Source organism: Cetorhinus maximus, chromosome 6 (genome assembly GCF_964194155.1).
Source record: "Cetorhinus maximus chromosome 6, sCetMax3.hap1.1, whole genome shotgun sequence".
Taxonomy (NCBI): Eukaryota; Metazoa; Chordata; class Chondrichthyes; order Lamniformes; family Cetorhinidae; genus Cetorhinus; species Cetorhinus maximus.
The window spans coordinates 35793734-35812294 of NC_135884.1; the positions used below are offsets into that span (position 1 = coordinate 35793734).

The 18561-nt window shown below is 42.4% G+C and overlaps 1 protein-coding gene across 1 annotated transcript in view; it reads right to left on the reverse strand.

The window, feature by feature from the left end:
* cfap20dc (CFAP20 domain containing) overlaps positions 1-18561 on the reverse strand; it is a 543645-nt gene that overhangs the window by 94983 nt on the left and 430101 nt on the right. Inside the window, exon 14 of the mRNA XM_078543624.1 lies at positions 6348-6436. Coding sequence (XP_078399750.1) covers positions 6348-6436 — 89 coding nt within the window. The remainder of the gene's footprint in view (positions 1-6347; positions 6437-18561) is intronic.

Below are 18561 nucleotides of genomic sequence, written 5' to 3' on the forward strand. Positions count from 1 at the left end.
ATGAGGTTTATACAAATGTCTCCTACCCACCTGCCCATTGCGCCATTGTGACGTCCTGAAGATTGCACAGGCCTCGAAAAATCGCTGTCAATTGGTGCCTCAAGGGCCTTAAGCGGCCCGTTATTTAATGGCAGGCGCACATCAGAGATCATTGCATGCCCACCCACCGAAATATCGCGATGGCGCACCGTGGTGTTGGGACGCTCGCCGACGTCACCGTGCATCATTTTACACGTCGGCATGTGGGGCCCGCCCCCGCACACCTAAGGGAAAATTCTGCCCTATGTTTTGAGCACTGAAATACAATGGACATCACAAATAATTTATACACAAAGCTGTTAAGTATTGCAACTGATGATCTCAAGTGTATTGTAACACTTCTAATTGTAATGAGTAATAGATAAACACTTTAGTGAAACAATACTGGAAAACAAAATGCAAACTCAAGTCTTGTTAAAATCAGACACCTTACAGACTGAAAACAAAAGAGACACTGTCAATGTTTGGGTGCTTGAAATAGAAACAGAAAATGTTATAAATAAAACACAGATCTGTCAATGTCTATAAAGAAGAATGACAGTTAATAGGAAGGATATACTTACATTGGAAGCAGTTCAGAGAAGATTCACTAGGTTGCTTCCTGGCTTGAAAGGTTTGCCTTATGAGAAAGGTTGAGCAGATTGGGTCTATTCTCATGGGCGTTTAGAAGAATGAGAGGTGACCTTATTGAAACATACAGGATTCTGGGGGTCTTGACAGGATAGATGCTGAGAGAACGTTTCCCTTCTTGGGGGATTCTAGAAATAGGGGGCACAGTTTCAAAATAAAGGGTCTCCCATTTAAAATCGTGATGAGGAGGAATTTATTCTCTCAGAGGTTGTTAATCTTTGGAATTCTCTTCCCTAGAGGGCAATGGGGGCTGGGTTATTGAATATATTCAATGCTGACTTAGATTTTTGATCTACAAAGGGGTCAAGTGTTATAGTGGGCTGGCAGGAAAGTGGAGGTAAGGCTACAAGCAAATCAGCCAAAATCTTATTGAATGGTAGAGCAGGCTCGAGGGGCCAAATGGCCTACTCCTGCTCCTATTTCTTACGATCTTAAAACTGCAACGGAACATGGGACTGAAAAATAGGCAGGCAGGTTTATAATACTGGAATGAATTATATCCTGCACTTGTTGCTCGGAAGGAATAGTTGGTGTTGGATTACCATCTAACCTCATACCAATCTTTTGACCATATTCATTATATGTTTGAAGCTAAAATTTGAGACTGTTTAGGCCAAAGTAGAGTGTGCTGTACAGGTTTTTGACATTTAATTAAGCATAATGAGCAAAATGATTTGTTGAAATAATACTGGGGGTGGGGCAGACGATGACATGAGTTTATTGTCATCTGTAAGTGCTTGTATTTGATTTTGACGGCGAGATGTGATAACCACACATTTACTGCTGAGTTAGAAAAACAGTGGTAGATAAAACCCTCCAAACAAAATTCAATCAGATCTTGTAAATTAAACAGTTCAGCAACTTGAAAAGCACCCCTTGTTCTTTGTTAATGAGTGTGAATTATTGCACAGTGGTGTCAAAACTGGTTAAATTATACACAAGTACAAGGTAACTCACATCATTGATGAATAAAAGCTGTAAATATTACGACAATGATTCTTTAAAAGCAAAAGGACATCGAGATTGTTCCCAATAAAATTCCAACGAGTTTTGGATGTCAAAATGCTTCAATTAGTGCAACACAAAGAAATACTAATAATCAGAAATCTGGAGTCTTAGGAAGCTGAATGATTTGAGGAGGGTGGCTGAATTAAGCCTTGAAAGTACATGATCAGAGATGTGGCCTACTGGTTTCCATTCTCTATGTGAAATGTGTGTGTCTTTCAGAACAGACCTACCTCCTAATTCAGATCCAATTGGAAACCTCACTCTGAGTGAGATTTTGTGGCAAAAGAAAACAAATAGAGGGTACTCTCCTGAGGTTGAGGCATGTTGTTGGGAATAGATATAGGTGCACACTGCATTCAACAGTGTTGCAACTGATCTGGAAGTGCTTGACACTAGTACTGAGTAACTGAAATGGGAAAATTTCCATTCCCAGCACTAATGCCACTACCCTGATAAGCACAAAAAATTATCAGGGAGGATCCTCAGATATTGGAAATAAATTTATTTTCAAATATGAGATGACTTGTACATATGTAATGCGCTATGTATAAATAAGAATATGTATGCAATGTATATAATATACATTATAAATCTATAAAATGTCATTCTTCCAATTTTATCATTTTTTTGCTAATTTTGAAACCAGAGTGGTTAATTTCTTGGACAGCAGTTTTTATGATGAGCATCGTCTGATTAAAAAATATTTTTAAAAATGCAATGTCAGTGTCGACATCGATGATTTTTTGCATTCAAAATATAGGATGAATATATTCTTGAAGAACGCATAACTGTGCCTGGGAAAATGAATGCCACAATTTGCAATAAGGAAAGAAGTGTGGCTCGTGGGCTACTTCAGAGGCTGACCTTTTGGAGAATCATTCCAGTGAAGGTTATTGACAAACTTTTGATAGAAGTTAATGCATTTTATGAATTGGAACTAGTGAAGATAACTGATCTATTTTGAAATAATGTAAAAATGAAAATGTCCATTTATATTAAAGACAAGTTAAATAAATAGTTGATTTTTTTAACCAATTCACTATGTTATCATTTCTCTGCATGAAGGCAGATTCCAGTTCAGAATTCTAAAACCCCCAAATACTGCAAAGTGCTTTAGGGTCCTGCACTTGCAGTTTGTAAAGTATTTCAGAACTCACTGATTCTCTAGGTCATTCTTTCTGTAATATATACATCTGGGAGGTGGCTTGTTTTGTCTCAATTTATACAAAATGTTCTATGGGAATTTGCATTTGTCCAATTAAATCAAAGTTGTAGTATGTTTCAAATTGCTTGGATTGCTCAAGGTGCATTGTGAATGGCACTTTAAATGTTGATATTATTATAGTTATCTGACACATAGTAGATCTGTTTTTATCAATATATATATTACAGTAAATTGTCTAAATGAGTGTAAAATATTAAAGATTACGTCAAATGCAATTTTATCTTGAATTCATTAAATAGTCCCAAAATGCAGGCAATTTTAGACAAATTCTATGCTGTAATATTTAGCTCAATTGGTATTTTAGCCATTGTGCCCTAAGTCACTACAGCTAGATCTAACAGCAGGTGGAAAACATAAACTTGTAGTAATTATCATAAACGTTACATAAGCATCACTACAAACATGTAATGAGGTTAATGAATACTTGATGATTCCTGTAACAGAGATTGTAGTTTTCTGAGTATTATACCCAAACATTTTCTGTTTATGGTGCTGTTGAGGCATTTGTAAAGCTTCAGGCAACAGCATAGAAAAACCCCAAACTCTCAATTGCCACACGACTAAAAATTTATAATGCCTGTGTACTAAGTTGTCTGCTGTATGGTGTTGGACTACACATCAAAAGCAGGAGCACAGACTGAATTCATTCCTTTTATTTTGCTTGAGAAAAATTCATAGGATCCATTTGCAGCATTGAGTCCCCAACACTCAAGCTGAGGTACTGCAGCTTTCAAACTCAAAGTATCATGGGAATGTTCAAGCAATGCGACTACGATAGTTCAGCCATGTCGTTAGGATGGATGATGGTCACCTACTAAAAAATGCACTGTACCTGATGCTGAGAGCTTAATGCTGCCAGTGGACCTATTGGATGGCCAAAACTAAGATACAAGAATTCATGCAAGTGAGATATTATTTCATGCTGATTGACTTCAACAACTGGGAACAGTCTGCGTATGACTGAAGTGCTTGTTGCCAAAGTCTCTACGCTGGAGCATGACGAACTACATCGTCAGATTGACACAAAAAAGGAACAGTAGTCCCTGCATCAGCAAATTCTTTTGTTATATTTGCTAATGGGATGTGGGCATCACTGGCCAAGCCAGCATTTATTGCCCATCCCGAATTGCCCTTGCTCAGAGAGCATTTAAGAGTCAACCACATTACCATGGGCCTGGAGTTACATGTAGGCCAGACCACATAAGGACAGCAGATTTCCTTCCCTAACAGACATTAGTGAGCCAGGTGGGTTTTTACAATAATCAGCAATGGTCATCATCAGACTTAATTCCAGATTTTTATTGAATTCGAATTTCACCATCTTCCATGGTGGGATTCAAACCTAGGACCCAGAGCATTACTCTGGGTCTCTGGAATACTAGTCAGCAACAATACCAGTATGCCACTGCCTCCCTGTAAATGATAACTTATGATGGCCCTACTGCAACTGACAATGCCTTGCTTGAATTGGACTGAACACTCACAACAAATGGGCAGTGGATGTGAATTGTCGGCAACAATGCAAAGCCAAAGAAGATGTGCTGAAAATGAAGTTGAATATCTCGCCATGGCAATTGGTGGAATTTCAAAAATACAATTAATTTGGAATACAAAGCTAGTCTCAGGAATGGTGACCATGACAATCATTGATTGTTGTAAAAACCCATCTGGTTCACTAATGTCATTTGGAGAAGGAAATCTGACATCCTCAACTGGACTAGCCTATGTGTGACTCTAGACCCATAGCAATGTGGTTCACTCTTAACTGCATCCCGAAATGGCTTAGCAAACTACTCAGTTCAAGGGCAATTAAGGATGGGCAACAAATTCCATTTATGCCAGCAACAGCCAGATCAAATGAAGGAATAAAGAAAACTGTTTACACAGCTTCTTAATTACAGTTTAGAGAGAAGAAATAATATTAATTCTTAAACAAATAAATATTTGCAAAAGGACTGAGCCTATTTCACCTGGGCATACAGATATTGTGAGTGTGTAAACCATCTTCTCAAGCATGCCAGATATTCAATCATTGTTTAGTTAGTCACTTGGTAGTACAGAATTTGAGTATTGCTGAAAAAAAGGGATATACTGTTGAAGCTTTTCATCTTGCACTCATCAGGACAATTGACAAGAATGCCAGTATAAAGGTTACAACAATTTATACTGCATGAAAGGAGAGTGCTAATTAGTTGGCAAGTGGACTCTGATTGGTAGAGGCATTGACATGGAGAATGCACCGGGAACACATAACTGCCAAGCTTTTGTTCAAATTCAAACCAGACAGGTCGACTCTGATTGGTCAAGGCATTGCCATGTGGAATGAACCAGGGAATGGGTGCATTCTCCATAGCAATGCCTCTACCAATTAAAGTCCACTTGTCAGCCAATCAGTACTCTCTTTTCACGCAGTATAAATTGTTGTTGCCTTCACTTTTGGTATTCTTACAAACTGTCCTGATGAGTGCAAGGCAAAAAGCTTCGATAGCACGTCTCTTTCTTCAGCAATACATTATTCAATTACAAAAAGTGTTGCATTTGGAGTTCACTGGTAGTTTACAGTCACCTGCATGAACACTGATGAAATGAGACAGAAAAATGAGCAGATTCTGGGTGCACACCCTAAGTTTATTTTCGTTGTATTCACAGATGATGCTTAGTCAGCTGCACTCTTGGTAATAGCTGCAGTTGAGGAAGTGGAAGGTACGTAGGAATGGGCTATCTCAACTTGACCATTTCTGGTGGCATGAAGCCTGTCTGGTTCAACTGATGGTGTGCCCATGTTATAGTGCCGATCTGACTAAAATATCCTTCCTGCATTTTGGGACTGTTTAATAAAGCATGTGTTTGGTGTGATTTTCCTCTATGAAAGTGTCCAAACACTAGAGAGCAATGCCAGATTACATGTTCATTGAAGCTGAAGTGGGTAGAAGACAAATAAAACACCAGATTACTTTTTTTGTAAAGTTTTGTTTAAAGATATAAAGCAGACAGATTATGGTAAGAAAACTCAATAACTGTGAAATTTCCTCCTAATCCTAAAGGTAAAACAACAATGAAACCATAAACCCAAAATAGTGCTACCATTCCTCAAAGGATTAAGGATAGAAACATATTCATACTAACATCTGGTTAATAAAAGGGAAGAGGGATTCCAAGGGAGGAGTTTATAATAACTCTTGGTAAAGAAATACATCACATGGCTGATATTCCAACATCAAAACATCAGAATCATGTTTAACAACCTTATCTTTGTGGGTTTTTTTTAATGAACAAACTAGTCTAATCCTGAGATGGGTTGAAAATGTGAAAAGATTGCAGAGGCAAATTTTGGTAGGAGTGTAAAACTAATTGAGAGATCAGCATGAATGCTGCAACACATTAAGATGAAACTTTGATAGTATTAATGAAAAACCTGAAATGTACAATCATTATCTGTGCTTACCGTGGGTTTGAAAGAAGAAGTGGATTCATTTTTTTCTGAGACAGAGTCAGAAGCATTTCATTCTGGTAGTGATGGCCTTGATTGGCTGGCTGTAAAAGTCAGGGACATGTGTTAGGTATTGACACGCAAAGATTCTTTTAAACTGATACTTCATTTTTAATCAAGCAAGCAAATCTAAAGACTGGTCCTCCTAAAGGACTTACATAATATAAAAGAATAAATATAAAATTCCATAGTCCTTGTCCTGGGTTGAGTTATAGCAAGATGAGTTTATTCAATTTCTAATTGCACAATTTCTCCAGTGGCTTGATGTGAGAAAACTCATTACTTTTCAAACGAAATTAGTTAAAGACGTTGCTTCATAATATTTAGAACAAGACAGTTCTGCACCAGTTTTATGCAAAGGGAAGAAAAACATGACCTATAATTCACATAGAAAAATAAATAAATGGGAAGATATGAATATACCACAACTCCCTATCTCAAAGGACAGAGGTTTTCTTTTAAAAAGATTCTTATCAGAAGACCTGGCAATCAAATTAAAAAGGCAAATTATTCCACACAAGAAAAGTGGAAAAGAGAATTTATTCCAAGTATTCAGTCAATTCTTACCATCAATCAGCAGCCAGTGAAGTGCTTGTAAAATATATTTATTTATAAACTAATAAGCCAATATAAATCATGTGTAGAACAGGTCAGAGGTTTGCTATTCTGTAGTGAGTGGCTCAGCTCCAGGTGCCTGGATAGGAGAAGCACTGGAATACCATGGCTGCAGCAGCTTAATGTACATGGGATGCAGTGCCGCAACTCAACCAGGCATCTTCTGCAGTAACTCCCAAACCTCCCTCCACATTGGAAAAGGGCAGCAGACATATGGGAACATGATTACCTCCAAGTTGTCCTCCAAGTCACCCAGTGTTTTCCCCTGGACACATATTCCTTCAATGTTGTTGGGCCAAAAATCTGAAACTTCCTACTTAAGAGCATTGAGAGAGTACCTTGATCACATGGACTGTAGTATTTTAAAAAGGCAACTAAGGATACACAATAAATGGCAACCTTGACATTGATGTCCAAATTGCAATTAAATGGTCAACTTGTGTTTAATTTGCAATCCAAGCAGACATAAATACTTCTGTATTTCCTCATAATAATTGGAGACATTAAAAGCCTTAACAATAAGGTTTTGATTTGAAATTCTAAACATTTGTTATTGTAATGCACTAAGCTCTGGAATTCCCTCCTTAAACCTCACCACCTCTCTTTAAGACACTCCTTAAACCCAAACCTTTTTCCCAAGATTTTGGTCACCTGTCCCGAAATCTCCTTATGTGTTTCAGTTCAAATTTTATTTGATTATGCTCCTGTGAAGAGCTTTGGGATCTTTTATTATGTTAAAGGCGCTTTATAAATGCAATTTTTTGTTGTTGCAACTTTTTCCAATTATTTTTGGCGGGTAACTAGAAATTTTTAATTCAATACTAGATGGGTCAAAAATAGAACCTTTAAGAAAATTCATTTTTACAAGGTTAAATCACAAATATAGGGTGGAGTCTTCCCCTACCGCCTTAAGTTCTGTGGCGGGATGAGGAAGTGGGAGTAATTCCCGTTGTGGAGCAGGGCAGGCTTTTGTGCGGAATCGTGCAATTCCCCCTTGTTAATTATGCAGGCGCATGTTCCACATCGGGTCTCGTGGCGGGGCGGGCAGGAAGTCGGACAGCCCACCGACATGTCCGGGCACCATATTTAAAAGCCCTTCAATATTGGGAAGAAGGAAAGGATGAGCAGGAGAAGGTAGCAAGCCGTGGCTCCCAGCTTCAGCGACTCATCCCTCAAGCATCTACTGGTGGTGGTGCAAGAAAGGCAGGACGTCCTCTTCCCCAGGAATGGCTGCAGGAGACCATCCCAGCTGACCACTGCGGCCTGAGAAGAGGTAGCCAGGGCGGCCAGCATCCATGTGGTGCAGAGGAAGACCGCACTGCAGTGCAGGAAAACCGTCAATGATTTAATCTGCGCCATGAGGATCAGTGAACCCTCTACCCTTCCAACCCACCTCATCTTATCTATGTTTGTCTCATGGGACCTGGACGTTACTGGCAAGGTCACCATTTCTCTGGTCCATCCCTAAATGTCCTTGACAAGGTGCTGCCTTATGGAACCCCTGCAGTTCATGTGTTGTGCTGTGCTGTTAGCGCAGGAACTGCAGCATTTTTACCCAGCCACAGTGAAGGCACAGCCATGGGGTGGAGTGCTGGGGAATTTGAAGGTGCTGCTGCTCCCAAGCATCTGTTGCCCTTGTCTTTCTAGCTGGAAGAGCTTTCAGGGTTGGAGGGCGCTGATCAAGGAACATTGGTGACATGCTGCAGTGTGTCTTGTACATGGTACACATTGCACTTTTTCCACTGTGCACAGGTGGTGCAGAGACTGAATGTTGAGGGTGCTGGATGGAGTGTCAATCAAGTGGGCAGCTTTATCCTGGGTGGTGTCCAGTGTCCTTGGAGATGCACTTATCCAGGCAACTGCAGACTATTCCATCTCACTCCTCACTTTTTTTTCTATTCATGGGATGTGGGGTCATTGGCTAGACCAGCATATATTGACCATCCCTAATAAGAACATAAGAACTAGGAGCAGAGGTAGGCAATTCAGCCCCTCGAGCCTGCCCCGCCATTCAATACGACCATGGCTGATCTCATTTTGGCCTCAACTCCAATTTCCTGCCCTATCCCCATAACCTTTCAAACTGTTACTAATTAAAAATATGTCTATCTCCTCCTTAAATTTATTCAGTGTCCCGGGATCCACTGCACTCTGAGGTAGTGAATTCCACGGATTCACGACCCTTTGAGAAAAGTTATTTCTCCTCATCTCTGATTTAAATCTACCACCCCTTAGCATAAAACAAAGAATGCCCCACAAGGGGAAACATCGACTCCACGTCTACTTTGTCTATCCCCTTTAGCATCTTATATACCTCAATTAGATCTCCTCTCATCTTTCTAAACTCTGGTGAGTATAGGCCTAATCTGCTCAATCTCTCCTCATTAGACAAGCCCCACATCTCTGAAATCAATCCAGTGAACCTCCTTTGAACCGCCTCCAATGCAACTACATCCTTCCTCAAGTGAGGGGACCAAAACTGTGCACAGTACTCCAGGTGCGGTCTCACCAATGCATTGTACATTGCAACAACACTTCCCTATTTTTATACTCTATTCCTTTAGCAATTAGTGCCAAAATTCAATTTCCAATTGCTCATGAGAAGGTGGTGGTGAGTTGGCTTCTTGAACCACTGCAGTCCATGTGGTGTAGGACACCCACAGTGCTGTTAGGAAGGGAGTTCCAGGATTTTGACCCAGCGACAGTGAAGGAGCGACGACATATTTCTAAATCAGAATGTGTTTGGCCTGGAGGGGAACTTCCAGGTGGTGGTGTTCCCATCTATCTGCTGCCCTTATCCTTCTAGATGGTAGTGGTCATGGATTTGGAAGGTGCTGTCTAAAGAGCCCTGGTGAGTTCCTGCAGTGCATCTTATAGATGGTACACACTGCTGTCACTGTGCGTCGGTGGTGGAGGGAGTGAATGTTTCTGGATAGGGTGTCAAATAAGCAGGCTGCTTTGTCATGGATGGTATCAAGCTTCTTGAGTGCTGTTGGAGTTGCACTCATCCAGGCAAATGGAGACTTTTTCATCACACTCCTGACTTGTGCCTTGTGGGATGGTGGACATGCTTTGGGAAGTCATGAGATGAGTTACTCGCCACAAGATTCCTAGCCTCTGACCTGCTCTTGTAGCCACAGAATTTTGTGGCTAGTTCAATTCAGTTTCTGGTCAATGGCAATCCCCTGGATGTTGATAGTGGGGGATTCAGTGATGGTAATGCCATTGAATGTCAAAGGGCGATGGTTAGATTCTTTCTTGTTGGAGATGGTCATTGCCTGTCACTTGAGTGGCATGAATGTTATTTTCCATTTGTCAGTCCAAGCCTGGATATTGTCCAGATCTTGCTGCATTTGGACATGGACTGCTTCACCTGTGCCATGCACATGGTGGATGGACTTTGGAGAGGCACGAGGTCAGTTAGCAGCCACAGAAGTAACGGCCTGTGACCTGCTCTTTCATCATACGTTCTCACAATCCATCTATCCATCTTTATGCAGAAGATGGTGGCCCACAACAGGAGGGAGAGAGAGAAAATGGGAGGGACATTACGTGAGCTCCGGCCCCTCTCACAATTTGAACAGCAGGCTGCTGAGCTGGCAGGGGAGGACCGTGACCATGCCTGTGCCAATGGCAAGGTCAGGGTCCCCCAGCCATTTGGTGAAGAAGCATGCATTATCCAGACAACCTCAGAAAATCAAGGTGATTGATGAGTGCCAAGTTTCAGCCAGCCTAGGCAGTCAATCCTTTCTTCCTCTCTCCATTCTAGATGCCAGCAGGAAGAGGGCGAGGCCAGCTCCCACTCCTGAAGTCAGCCCCAGCCTGCAGGAGACCGTGGAAGAGGACGAGGGCAACTTCTCAACTGTACAGCCATCACAGTATTCACCTGAACCCTCCACTAGCCCAGGGACACACACCTCGGTGGCTCATGTATCTAGTTTAGGCTCGGGCTCACACTCTGGTAGTCATCGAGCATACACATGTCCACAGCAGGAGGAGGCAGTGACAGCCAAGGTCTCTGGCACTCAGTCTGAGTCAGATGATGAGCCTCTGGAAGCAATTATGGAGAGGATGCTGCAGTATCAATGAAACGCAGGGTAACATCAGGCAGATGTGTCAAGGGCCCTCAACAGAGCAGCACGAGAGGCGGAGGAGTCCGTCTGCATGATCTCTGATGTAGGAGCTCCGACATGCGAGTGCATCGAAGCCTCCATGGGGACGATGACAGATGCCATGGAGAACCCAGTTTCTGCTGGAGATGTGCTCAGACCTGCACTCTGTCACTGTAGCCATGGGTGAACTTTCACAGTGGCTGCACACGAGGAGTATGGGGCATCTCGACTTCCCTCCAGGTGCCCCTTCTCCTCAAGGAATTGGGAGGCGGGTGCCCTCAGGCTCCCAAAGAGAGGAGAAGCATCAGGTAGACAGCCTGGGGGCATCGACCCAGGAATCTCCAAGAGTATTCAGGCATTCCCACTCCCCTCTTCCGGTGACCATAGCAGCTGTTGCTGCTCAGGCCGAGGAGGGTGCACTTGCTCCTGAGCAGGAGACCCAAAGCAGGCCAGGGCCCTCCAGAGGATGCCTGCTGAAGTCATCACAGACAAAAGAGCATGGTAGTCAGCAGGCTGCTTCCACCTCTGTTGCAGATGTCGGGGAAGCACCTCGATGTAGCGGTAGAGTAAGAAAAATTAAAAAGTATGAATGAACTGTGTTGGCAAGGGTTTTGAATCATTGTAAATAGTTTCTGCACTCCCAAGTATATGTTCTGTTGCACTATTTGGAAGTCTTCTACATTCATTCTTGCTGCTCTTGGTTTTAATAGTCGCATGCAGGGGGAACCAAGGATGGATCTTCTTCCCCCTAATACATGGATGTGCATGGAAACATCGCTCTTAAACAAGGGTGATGACTGCCATGTGAGAGGCCTTCCACCCGCATGATTCCTCTTGCGTCCACTGCCCTCAAAACTCTATGGACAGACCGTGTCACAATGGAAAGACTGACCGCATGAGCCTTTGTCGGGCAGGTCCATTCCCCCGGGAGGATGGAGGTTTGCAGACGCGATTTGGTTGCCATTCACCGCATGCCCCTTGTAAGCATTCTCCTCCCTCCCTTCCCCCACTCTTTCCCTAACTCTGCCTGGAGCTGATAGCCAGTGGCTCAGGGTGAATGGCAGCTCCATACCTTGCTCGGATCCTGTTGTGAGAATCCTCTGTGCCAGACCTGCTGCCGTGTGGCCTTCACCAAATAGTGAGGAATAGCAAATGAGAAAGCTTTCCTACATTTTCCACGTTTATTATGATTTTCCTTTAGTTGCCCATTTGTGCTGACCTTCAGCTCCACCCACCTGAGCAGACCGTCCCCCAACTTCGATGTTATGCAGTAGGACATCAAGGGCATTGCCTTGATCTGGAGCTGGCTCTGTCTCAGGATGGTGCATGTTTCATTTCAAACTGTCTCTACCATGTTTCACCCTCCCCTGTCACCCACCAACTTCCCCTAATCATTGTCGACCCCCCCAGTATCACTTTCGCTTTCCCCTCAATAACCTTTGAGCCTCCCTGCATCACCCTGGACCCTATCACTGTTAATTTGGACATGCCTTCCCTCCCCACTCAGCCCACCCAAATCAGGGTTTCTATGCCCACCCTGATCCTCCCCACTCCCACAATCTGTGTCACAATCTGTGTTGCTATCCTTGTCCCCATCAATGACACCCCCTCCCGATGAGAACTATACCTGCCATACCTTCTCCCACCCTACTGTGTCCCGCTTCCCCCTATCAGTCACCGTCCTCTCATATCACCAGCGCCCCCAGTTCTCCCCTCAGGATTTGAATGTTGAATCAACTGGCCCCTCACTGTGAAGCACTCTGGCCCCACCCCACCTCTCTCTCTCCCCGTCCCCTTCATGCTTTCCTTCCCCACTCACTCCATCCAAACTCCCACCCTGTTCTCATCCAAACTCCAGCTTGTTCTCTTCTGGATCCCACCTCTGGTTCTCCTCCAGAACCCCCCTTTGTTCTCCTCTATCCCCCCTTCTCCTCTGGACCCATTACCCCCAACTTCGTATCTTCTGCGCGCACCATACCTGTGGACAGTTCCAGTTGTGCAGCCAGCTTCAACTTCAGGCAAGTACTTTAAAATTCTCTGTTGCCGGGTGCACACCACAAATGCCCATTCAGGTTACAGAATGGTGTGAATCCCCATTGGTGGGGTGAAACGTTTGGCAGGGCACACGGTTCCAGTCTCTGGGTGGTTTAATGAGCATGCATGAGGTGTATAGTGGATTCCCACTGAGCTTCAGTGGGAGACCTGACCCACCATCAACCTGCCATGTACGTTGGGAAAGGACGATCCTGGCTGGCTCCAGATGTCAGGAAACCAATTTTTTGCTCCCGGCCATATCTCCTGCCCCTGCCCACCACGAATCCTGTTGGTGGTGGGGGCAGTGTGGGAGCTGGTAAGATTCCACCCATAATTTTGAATTATATAGTACTAAAGGTCCTTTTGAATTTAACTATGGGAAAAATATTTCCTCCGTCAGGCAGGGTTGGGCGGGGGCGGGTGCGAACCCGATCGGCGCCTCCCATCGGGGATGCGCTGCCATTTTAGGTGGGCGGGCCAATTAAGGCCCACCCGTCATGCGCACGTGCCCGGAAGCACTGTGCGCTCCCTGTGCAGGCGGAGAGATACCCTGGGTGGTTCCCTGCGCTCTTTCGAGCGTAGAGATCTCCCTGAGGCACGAAGGTGCCTCAGGAAGATCCGTTTGACATGTGTAAGTTTAAATAAAGGAAGGAAAAACTTTTGAAACATGTCCCCTCGTGTGACACTGTCACATGAGCTGGGACACGTCAAAGAATTGATGTAGAAAATATTTATTACATTTTAAAATGCTTCATGAAACCTCATCTCGCCCGTGGATGATGTTTCATGAAAAATGCGGAGGCCGCCTGGGTTCTTCGCCTGCCCGCCAACCTTAAGGTTGGACGGGCAGCTCATTTAATTGAGTTAATGACTATTTAAATGGCCTTAATAGGCCTTTGACAGTTTGGTGGGCGCGCAGCCGAGTCGGCTGCACACTCCGCCGAACTGAAAATCTAAATGACGCCCTATATTTTGCCCGCACATATCACTACTAGAGTTTCCACTTACCACTTGGTGGTGCTGTAACCTTATTTTTATGCTTCATTTAGTGTAAGGCTTTGGGGAAATTATTGAACCTTCTTGAAATCTGAAATTTCTGTTCATGCATGAAATAACTGCGGTCAGATAAACACAAATGACAAGAGTGGCCATTACAAAAGCTCTATTCCTCGATACAGAAGCTAATAAATGATATTTATTCTGTAATTCACTATAACAAAAATATCTGAAAGAAAGTGTGTGAGGTCACCTTGCTGAAATTCAAAATGTTTGCTTTGCCATCGATGGCAGAGCCAAAAAACATAATATCTATCTTTGCTTTTGTAACTAGCTGGAAACAAAACAACATTGCCTTGTTTTACAATACTAATTAAATGGCCTAATTATGCTTGCTTCTGATACTTTACTTTTGGTACTAGCCTGAGCAAAAATGAGCTATCAGAACTGAAGCATATATATTAATAGATTTACCGTTATAGAGGTACTCTGCAGTGCTTCTACCTCAAATAATCGATCATTTGATATAGGTCAGAGAATTTTTTTTAACAAGGGAAAGGTGACACGTCGGTTCCTACTTTTCCATTAGGGTATTTCTCAATTTTCCCAGTCTTGAAATCTACAACTACATGCCACCATTCTCTCCACTCTAAATCAGACTAAATTTTCTTGATAACATGTAATAGAACAACAGACCAACATACTCAAAGAGATCATTGGGGCTGGTTGAATTGCTGGTGTTATAAAATGATCAATGTAGGGTGATTATGGGCCAGATTTTGCAGTTAGCAGTGAAGCAAGGACGCACTCCACAAAGTAAGGTATTAGTAATCTCTCTGATGAGAATTTCAACTCTATCGCTGTGAAGTGGTGCTGCAACTGACTGCAGTGTTCTTTACTGGGCATGCGCAGCAAAGAGCAGCAGTGATATCATGAAGCTGTCCAAGCAACCAATCACGTTAATGGATTTTCACAGGTGAACAGGAACCAAAAAACACAGAAATAAACTAACTTCTAAAAATTTTTACATAAGGCAAATTAAAGATTGAGAAATATACAAAGGGTGAAGGTAGAAGCTAAAATATTCTGAAAAAAGGTTTTGTTAAATTTTTTTTTAAAGAAATTAGCTTTAAAAAATCTACTGATTAATCATTTAACATCACTCCATGATTATAACATTTTTTTTTCATTCTTTCATAAGATGTAGCATTTGTTGCCCATCTCCAATTGCCCCAGAGAAGGTGGTGGTGAGCCTCCTTCTTGAACTGAGTGGTCTTGCTAGGCCATTTCAGAGGGCATTTAAGAGTTAACCACGTTGCCGTGGGTCTGGAGTCACGTGTAGGTCAGATCAGGTATGACAGATCCCCTTCCCTAAAGCACATTAATGAGCTAGATAGGGTTTTTACGACAATCCATGATAGATTCATGGTCACCATTACTGAGGCTAGTTTTCAATTCCAGATTAATTAACTGAATTTAAATTTCACCATCTGCTATGGTGGGATTTGAACCCATGCCACCAGGGCATTAGCCTGGGCCTCTGGATTATGAACATACAAAAAAGGAGCAGAAATAGGCCATTGGGCCCCTCGAGCCTGCACTGCCATTCAATAAAGTCATGGCTGATCTGCTTGTGTTTCAAATTCCACATTGCCATTTTCCTCCAATAACCTTTGATTCCCTTGACTAACAAGAATCTATCCACCTCCGCCTTAAAAAGCTCAATGACCCTGCATCCACCACCTTCTGAACACAGAGTTTCAAAGTCGCACAACCCTCAGAGAAAAAGTTTCTCCTCATCTCTGTCCTAAAAGGGCAACACCTAATTTTAAAGCAGTGCCCCCTAGTTCTGAACTCACCCACAAAAGGAAACATCCTTTCTATGTCCAGCTTGTTGAGACCGTTCAGGATCTTATATACTTTAATCAAGTCGCCCGTCATTCTTCTAAACTCAAGTGGAAGCAGACCCAGTCTGTCCAACCTTTCCTCATAAGACAACCCGTTCATTCCAGGTATCAATCTAGTAAGCCTCCTCTGAACCATCTCCAATGTACTTACATTCATCCTTAAATAAGGAGACCAAAACTGCACACAGCATTCGAGATGTGGTCTCACCAATGCCCTGCATAACATAAGCATAACATCCTTACTTTTATGTTCAATTCCTTCCATAATAAAGGATGGTATTCCATTTGCCTTCTAATTACTTGCTGTACCTGCATACTAAGTTTTTGTGACTCATGTACTAGAACACCTAGATCCCTCTGCACCTCAGAATTCTGCCGTCATTCTCCATTTAATTACTACTCTGCTTTTTTATTCTTCCCGCCAAAGTAAACAACTTCACATTTTCCCACACTACACTCCCTCTACTAGATTTTTGTCCACTCACTCAACCTATCTATATCTGTCTGCAGCCTACTTATGTCATCTTCACAACATACTTTACTACCTAGCTTTGTGCCATCTGCAAATTTAGTTACCATGCCTTCGCACCCCTCATCTAAGTCATTGATATAAATTGTTAAAAGTTGAGCCCCCAGCACAGACCCCTACGGGGCTCCACTCGTCACATTCTGCCAATCAAAAAAAGACCCATTTATGCATACTCTCTGTTTTCTGCCAGCCAGCCAATCTTTTATCGATTCTAATAAGTTACCCCCTCCACCATGAGCTTTTATTTTCCGCAATAACCTTTGATATGGCACCTTATCAAATGCCTTCTGGAAATCCAAGTACAGTACATCTACAGGCTCCCCTTGATCCACAGCACATGTTATTCCTTGAAAGAACTCCAATAAATTGGTTAAACATCATTTCCCTTTCACAAAACCATGCTAACTCTTCATGATTACCTTGAGTTTTTCTAAGTGTCCAGTTATAACTCCTTAATGGTCAATTCTAACACCTTCCCCACAACAGACATCAAGCTAACAGGCCTACGGTTTCCTGTTTTCTGCCTCCCTTTCTTCTTGAATAGAAGGGTTATAAGTGCTACTTTCCAGTCTGATGGCACCTTTCCAGAATCTAGGGAATTTTGGAAAATTAACACCAACACATCTACTACCTCATTCGCCACCTTTTTTAAGGCCCAAGGATGAAGTCCATCAGGACTCATCGAGACTTGTCAGCCCGCAGCTCCCTCAATTTGCTCAGTACCGCTTCCCTAGTGATTGTAATTTCACCAAGTTCCTCTCTCCCTTTCACCTCCTGATTTACAGTTATTACTGGAATATTTTTTGTATCATCTATAGTGAATTCAGAAGCAAATTATTTGTTTTTTTCATCTCCCATTTCCTTATGATCTACCATTAACTCCCCATTGTCACTCTCTAGAGGACTAACGCTGACTTTACTTACTTTTTTCCTTTTTGAATAGCTATAGAAACTATTGCTATCTGTTTTTACATTTCAAGCTAGCTTCCTCTCATACTAATTTCTTTGCCCAATTAACCTTTCTGTCATTCTCTGCTTTTCTTTATATTCCAACCAATCATCTGACCTGCTACTCACCTTTGTGTAGTTATATGGTTTTTCCTTAAGTTTAAAACTTTCCTTAACTTATTTAGTTAACAATAGGTGGTGAGTCCTCCCCTTAGAATTTTTCTTGTTAATAGAAATATACTTATTCTGAGCATTCTGAAATATCCGCTTAAATGTCTGCTACTGCTTCTCTATTGATCTATCCTCTAGCCTAATGTCCCAGTTCACTTCAACTAGCTCAGCTTTCATCCCCACATAGTGATCCTTATTTAAGTTTAAAATACTAGTCTTAGAGCCACTCTTCTCCCCTTCAAACTGGATGTAAAATCTTGTGGTCGCTGGTACCTAGGGGTGTCTTTACTCCGAGGTCATTAATTATTCCTGTCACATTACACAATACCAAGTCTGCACTCTCGATTGCTTCTAAAACATGTGCTCTAAGAAACTATCTCAAAAGCACTCTATTAACTCTTCATCCAGGCTACTCCTGCCAATTTGATTTTTCCAGTTTATAGTAGATTAAAGTCACCCATGATTATTGCCATCCCTTTTTCACAAGCCCCAATATTTTTCTTGTATACTTTGCCCTACATTGTGGTTACTGTTAGGAGACCTGTAGAGTACTCCCACTCGTGACTTCTTTCTCTTACTATTCCTCATCTATACCCAAACTGATTCTACATCCTGATCTCCTGAAGCAAAGTCATTCTAACTATTGCACCAATGCCACCTTTGATTACCAGTGCTACCTCTCCGTCACCTTTACCTAGCTTCCTATTCATCTTGAAGGTCATATGCCCCTCAATATTCAGGTCCCAATCCTTGTCATTCTGCAGCCATGTCTGCGTAAAGGCTATCAGATCATATTTATTTACTTCAATGAGTGCTAGCAATTCATTAATTTGTTATGAATGCTATGCGCATTCAGA